General features: G+C 46.3%; 1 protein-coding gene across 1 annotated transcript in view; it reads left to right on the top strand.

The window, feature by feature from the left end:
* Positions 1 to 6,591, top strand: part of ZNF462 (zinc finger protein 462) — an 88,059-nt gene that overhangs the window by 18,596 nt on the left and 62,872 nt on the right. The window contains exon 7 of the mRNA XM_014534456.1: positions 2,059 to 2,250. Coding sequence (XP_014389942.1) covers positions 2,059 to 2,250 — 192 coding nt within the window. The remainder of the gene's footprint in view (positions 1 to 2,058; positions 2,251 to 6,591) is intronic.

Raw genomic sequence — 6,591 nt, 5'->3', positions numbered from 1 at the left:
TATAGGTAATAGTAGTAAAGCCCATTGCTCATGGCCCAGCATTACCCTGTAACTCCTAGGTAACTATGGGGGGACAACTTATGGATGTTCTCTTTGTTTGGATCCTCTGACCTCTTTGAATGTCTGTTCTGCCTTGGGCTGTAACATGTTGTATAAATCAAGGTTAGTTTCAAGACTTTCTTGGAAATGCAAGCTCTGGGGTCATCAGTGGTGAAAAGGAGACTTAACGCAGAACTTGGGATGCAGGGTCACCTCACATGTGAAACCATCGGGTGGCAGGCGGCAGCCCTCTGCTGGGTGAAGCGAGGGCAGAGTTTTACCTTCCAGTTCTTGCTTCACTTACTAAACCGGAGACATCAGCTCCGCCCTCAGCTGTTCCCACTGGCCCAGAGAACCTTCACAACCAGAAAGCCATTCTTCTCTCATTCCTTTACTTCCTCCTCTTTCATCTCCTCTGGCTTTTAAATTTCACTTAAAAATAAATTTTAAAAATACATGTTTACAGAAAATTTGAAAATGAACAAAATATAGTCAGTCGTCCATAATCTTACTATCTCAAGACCACTGTAATTAACATGTTTTTTTTTTAAAATATGTTTCATTGATTTTAGGAAGAGGGAGAGAAAGAAACATCAATGATGAAAGAGAATCACAGATTGGTTGCCTCCCGCACGCCCTCTACTGGGGATCGAGCCCACAACCCCAGCATGTGCCCTGAGTAGAAACTGAACCATGATCTCCTAGTTCAGCAGGTCCGTGAGGTCCGAAAGGTTGGCAACCGCTATCCTAGTTCATGGGTCGACACTCAACCACTGAGCCACACCAGCCAGGCAGCTGTTGTTAACATTTGATTGTTTTTCCTTTCAACCATTTCCTCTATAATTATTTTTAACAATTGTGGTTATAATTTAATCTAAAAGATATGATGCCTTCCTATCTATTTTTCAAGTACTTTATTTTCCTATGTTGTTATAGACTCTTTAAGAAAATGATAATTCATCAAGAAGATAGGGCCACATTTACTTAATCATTTCTCTATGGTTGGAAATTTAGGTTGTTTCATCTTTTTCAAGCACAAATGCATTTTTATTTCTAAATAAAGCTTTCTATGTACTAAAGGATATTTCCTTAATGTAAACTCTCAGAAGTGGAATTACTACATTATAGGCATGACCATCCAAACCCTATTGTTCTAAAAAGCAAAATTGCTTTCTGAGTTGATTGTACCAGGGTAACATAACATAAGCTTGCCCATTTCACACCCTCGCTTCTGAAAATGCAGTTAATTGAAAAACTGACTTAGGGCAAAGGTAAATCATACTCTAATTTAATTTAGTCCTAGTGATTCGTCCTGCATTTCAGTGTTATAAAAATAATTAAAAGGAAAATTCTTATTTTAACTGAAATATCCTGTTTATTGAAGAAGGTGGAGCTATACACACACAGAGACATATATTCATATGTAGACCCATATCTCTTTCAGTTTTAAAAAAATGACTTATTTTTACCCATTTCTGTGTTATTGATTACAGAGGGAAATGGGGTTTTATGCTGAGGTTTGTGAACTGGTCCAGAAAAAAAAAAAGCCCACTGTAGGATGAGTGGAGTCGGGAGGTGTGGAGTCAGCGAGGAAGTGGTAAATGAAACCAGCACAGCGGACTCACACGGAGGGACGGGTGATGGAAAGCCACCCATAGGCCCTGGAAGGAGAATTGAGCGTGTTATTTCCTGATGATGATAGAAGGGCAGCCTAGACCGGGAAGCGTTTCTGGTGGGGGCATCGTAGACGTTCGGTTTGGCTCCCTGTGGAGGAACAGCCCATGGGCCCCTCCACGCAATTAGAGCGTAAAATGGAAAGGAGCCAGGTCACATGAATACGGAGCTCCTCGAGGGGTTCAGTCGGGAGGAGAGCAGTGGCTGGGGGGTGAGCGGGGGTTGGTCTGTGCAGGTCTTAGACCCCGAAGCTCGGGACGCTCCTCCATCGAGTGATTAACCATGTTCTGGTCTCCACCCCACCTGTGCCCTCCTTGCCCCTTTATCCCTTGCCCCATCTCCCAGGTGAACATGCCTACAAGTGTTCTTGGTGCTCATTCTCCACCATGACAATCAGCCAGTTAAAGGAACACTCCCTCAAGGTCCACGGGAAAGCCCTGACGCTGCCCAGGCCGCGGATCGTCAGCCTGCTCTCCTCACACAACCACCACTCCGCCCAGAAAGCCACCTCGGCTGAAGAAGTGGAAGACTCCAATGGTAACGTGGGCTGCCCAGCCGGAGCCGACCCCTGCGGGTGGAGGTGGGCTGGGGGTCATTGCCAATCCTTCTTTCTAGAAGGAATTCTTAGGCAAAAACATAGAGGTTCAAGTGAAGGAAGAAACGTGAAAGGGTTGAAACTGTAGAAGTTGGAGTTGGGCCCCGGCTGGTTCTTCGGTGGTTAGAACATCTGGCCTATTGACCGAAGGGTCCCGGGTTCGATTCTGATCAAAGGCATGTGCCTGTGTTACAGGCTCAATCCCTGGCCCTGGTCAAGTTGCATGCCTGAGGCAACCAATCTATGTGTCTCTCTCACATCGATGTTTCTCTCCTTCTCCCTCCCTCTCCTTTGCTCTCTCTAAGAATCAATGGAAAAAATATCCTCAATATTAACAAAAAAACAACAACTAAAAAACAAATGAAATTGGAGTTGGAAGGTGTTGGGAACTCAGGGAGTGTGTGTTGGTGCTGACATGTGTGAGCTTTGCTTGCGGAAAGAGCACCATGTGAGGGATGGGTTAGTGTTGGTTCTTTCACTGTTTGGGAGCAAGAAAGAGGTTGGGATACGAGACAGATGTATTTCTTTGTTTACTTATTTATATATATTCTGTCTTGATCTAAAACAATACATGTGTATTTTGAAGTGTTTGGGATATGAGATATGTAAGCTAATGACACAGCATTCAGGGTAGGGATGGAAAGGGTGAATGGGTGGGGCGAATATGTCTGATTGGATCACAAGCTGCTTTAGGGGTAAGGCAGTGATTTTCATGTAGCTGAAGGGTGTTGAGAAAGCATCATTTGGGAGGAGGGTTTAAACTGCCCAGTTTTGGAGGCTCAGAAGAAATACAGGAGGCCATGGAGGGCGTCTCCTCACTGGCAATGTAACCAAAGCTGTAGGGGAGGCAGGGAGGGAAGGAAGAAGGGAGCAAAGGGATTGATTGTTGTTTTGGTCACAGCAGGAAATTGAAGTGTCTTGATGACTCACTCAGCTCCCCTCGGGTCAGTGAGAATCAGGTACTTAGGAGAGGAGGATGTCTGAGAAGGGCAGGAGACCTTAGAGCTGCTCTCTTCCAGGTCCCTCTAAAGCCCAGATTCCTTCCACAGCATCTCCAGTACCCAGTTATCTCCCACCCGCTTGAGTACCAGGTCGGGGAACAGGCTGTTTCCCAGGGTCTGCTGTGACGTTCTTGGGAGGAGCTTGGTGGACTAGAAAGTTCATGGGGTCTTGGGAACAAAGGCTTGGCTTTGAATCTTGCTTCTCTCAATGCCAGTTGTGTTTTCCTGGGCCATCTTAGCGTTCTGTACTCCCATATGAAATTGGGTAGAGAGAACTGTTGACCTTGAGAGATTAATGAGAAAAGGTGCACTAATGAGAATGAGGTGAGATGCCTGATACAACATCTGATGCGTGGTTTGTATTTAATAAGTGGTCGTTTTGTTCCTGTGATTCTCATCCTTTGATTGAAATTCTGGCCTTTGGGACCTTTTGTCAGAAGCATGAATTTGGGGTTATTTTTAACGTAAGGGTTTAAAAATGTTGACTCTTTGGGTAACCTGAAGATCTGACCACCCAACATGTCCACATGGTCTCATTACCAGATCATCAAGGGGGTCAATGAGTGGTCTTTATTCCTGAGGTCTACAAGAAGACCGCTGTAGGAGGGCGAGGAGAGGTAACAGCTGCCTTTCTTGAGTTGTAGAACCTGGGAGCCTTTCCTTTGCAGACCATTAAACACTGTGTTCCGCCCAGTAGCTTCTTCCTGGTATTCCTGTCGTAGAGGACTTCTCTTTAACCAAGCAGGTTTGTTAATTAACAGTATGATTTTAAGATATACTCTTGCTCGTTTTTAATGCTATAAATTTAAATTTTAACTCTTTAAATTTGGGAAAAAATAGTTCTGATGATTGTGGCTTGCAATGGAGTGAGCATGCTCCCTCCTCCACTGTTGTGTAGTAGTTTAAAATGCAGGAGAAAGCCCGTGTTGTTGTTTTCCAGGGAAAACTTACAGTCTCAATGCCAGGGGCAGGGGCGAGGGCATGTGAAAGGGTACAGAAAATGCCCCCTTTGCACCTTGAGGTTCTGTGCATTGGAAAAGACTAGTATGTTGCAACAAAGGGCAAAATACAGTTTCATGTACTAACATTTTTAATGCGTCGTTTTCATCTGAAATGGAAACTACACCTGTGGAGCCATTAGGGTGAAACTGATCCATCCAAACACCATTTCCAGCAAAGACTTTACCTGGGACACTTCTCTCAATGTCAGATCTTCCTTTGTCCTTCTCACTTGCAGGGTGGGTCTCCTCACAGGACACGGGAGTCCCACAGACCACTCACTGCATGGGGTGGACTAAGAAGAGTTAAGTTCAGGCAACTTCCTGAGTCTGTACTCTACACTGATAGCTGCACTGTGCACAGAAGAATCGGAAAGGAATAGAAGGCTGGGCTGGCCTGGCTCAGTGGTTGAGCATCGACCTATGAGGAGGTCACGGTTCAGTTCCCGGTCAGGGCACATGCCCAGGTTGCAGGCTTGATCCCCAGTGCGGGGGGGAGGGGTGCAGGGGGCAGCCAATCAATGATTCTCCCTCATCATTGATGTTTCTATCTCTCTCTCCCTTCCTTTATCTGAAGTCAATAAAAAAAGAATATTTTTAAAAAAGAGAGAAAGAAATGACTAGAGTACCAGTACCATTCTATTCCTGCAACAGATTAAAAGCCAGATATTTAGAAGGTAGTATCAGTACCTACATCTGAACTTATCACAACCCTAAGCCAGAGACTTACCCTTTTTGTGGGTGATTTCAGGTTCTTGGAAGCTAGACTAGGTTGGGACTTGGGGAGGGTGGTCACAGAGTCATGATGGCACGATACTGAGTAACTCTCTGTGTAGCACAGAGAGTCTGTCTTGACTCAGCCACAGGAGGGTAATTTGCAATAAATAGAAGTGGTGGGGTTCTTTTTTCTTTAAAAGAAAGAATATAGTGAGTGTGAAAGCCCTGGGTGGCATCTATGTAGTGAGGCCTGTGCTGGTTTTAACATGTAAGTAGCCAATACCAATGGGTCAGAAGTGATATATGTAATTTGATGAAAGAAAAAAAAAACACACAAAAAACACCTTGATTAGAGGGTGGGGAAAACAGAAAGAAGGCATCGAATCGGCTCTTCTCGCCAATGAGTAATTCCGTGGAAAGAGAACTTTATAGTTTATTCAGTAAATGTTTTCTCGAATGCTTGCTATCAGTCTGCATAGTTCTGGATGCTCAGGAGGGATGGAGGAGGTCGAAGGTGAGAAGGCTCTGTACTGGGGAGACAGTGGTGGATCCCTGTCAGCGGCTAAGTGTGGGGGTGAGAAAACAGCTGTGGGGCTAGCTAGACAGAAGCCTGTAAATCACGCCTCGAATGGTGTTTGCAACACGCATGTGAGATCCAACTGCACATTTTAATGGGGTGAAGCTGTGGGGCTGTTGGCTCTCAGTGGAGGTTTCCCACACTGCGGATGCCAGGACACTGGCGAGCTGCAGGCCTGGGGGGAGCGGAGACCCATAAAACCAGGGAACTCACCACTGTGTCCTTGGCTTTCTGATTCCCCGGTGAGGGCTGTGAATCAAACGAGTTGACATGCTCGCTGCTATTTGCAGTTGTCAAATGCTTGCAGTCTTGAGCGCGAGCCAGTCTTCCCTGGCAGAAGGAAGCCGCCTGAGAAAGGTTCTCCCAAGGCCGCTCTCCCTCCCCACCCAGAGGGAGGCCTGCAGGGGCGGGAAGCTGAGAAGGGCTGGGAAGCTGGAGGGGAGGTTTCGCCCCAGCCGCCTGGCCACACACCTGTTCTGTGCAGAAACAGGGCTCTTGGGCTCTGGGCTGTCCGTCTTGACAGGTTTCAGCAGCACGTGAGGGTCTTGTATGTTCTTCCTGATGGGTTGTTGGAGAGGAAAGCCACGGCCGTGTGGTGTTGGTCTTGTGTAGAGGATAATGGGAAATGACACGCCATCGCGATTCTAAACAGCGCGTTAAGGGGAAATCATAAGGTTGTCAGCCAGAGGAAGCGCTCTGCTCTGTTTGTGTTTACGGGGTCCCTCCTCCTGCCGTATAAAACACAGGGCTGGGTTCTGTCAGGGTTTTCCCACAGGTCTCTGCTAGCAGTACACACACACACACACACACACACACACACACACACACACATCTATAAAATAACCAAGAAACCAGAACGTGTAGTTCAGTTGGGAGGTTTGTTTAGGTCTGAGAGGCAACGCAGTGCATGGACAGCGGATCATTAACTTAACAGTCAGCCAGGTCATTTATAAGAAGTCAGGCCAGTGGTGACGTTCCGCCTCCTTACTC

Source organism: Myotis brandtii, unplaced genomic scaffold (assembly GCF_000412655.1).
Source record: "Myotis brandtii unplaced genomic scaffold, ASM41265v1 scaffold13, whole genome shotgun sequence".
In the NCBI taxonomy this organism is placed as follows: domain Eukaryota; kingdom Metazoa; phylum Chordata; class Mammalia; order Chiroptera; family Vespertilionidae; genus Myotis; species Myotis brandtii.
This window is presented reverse-complemented; position numbering and strand designations above follow the sequence as displayed.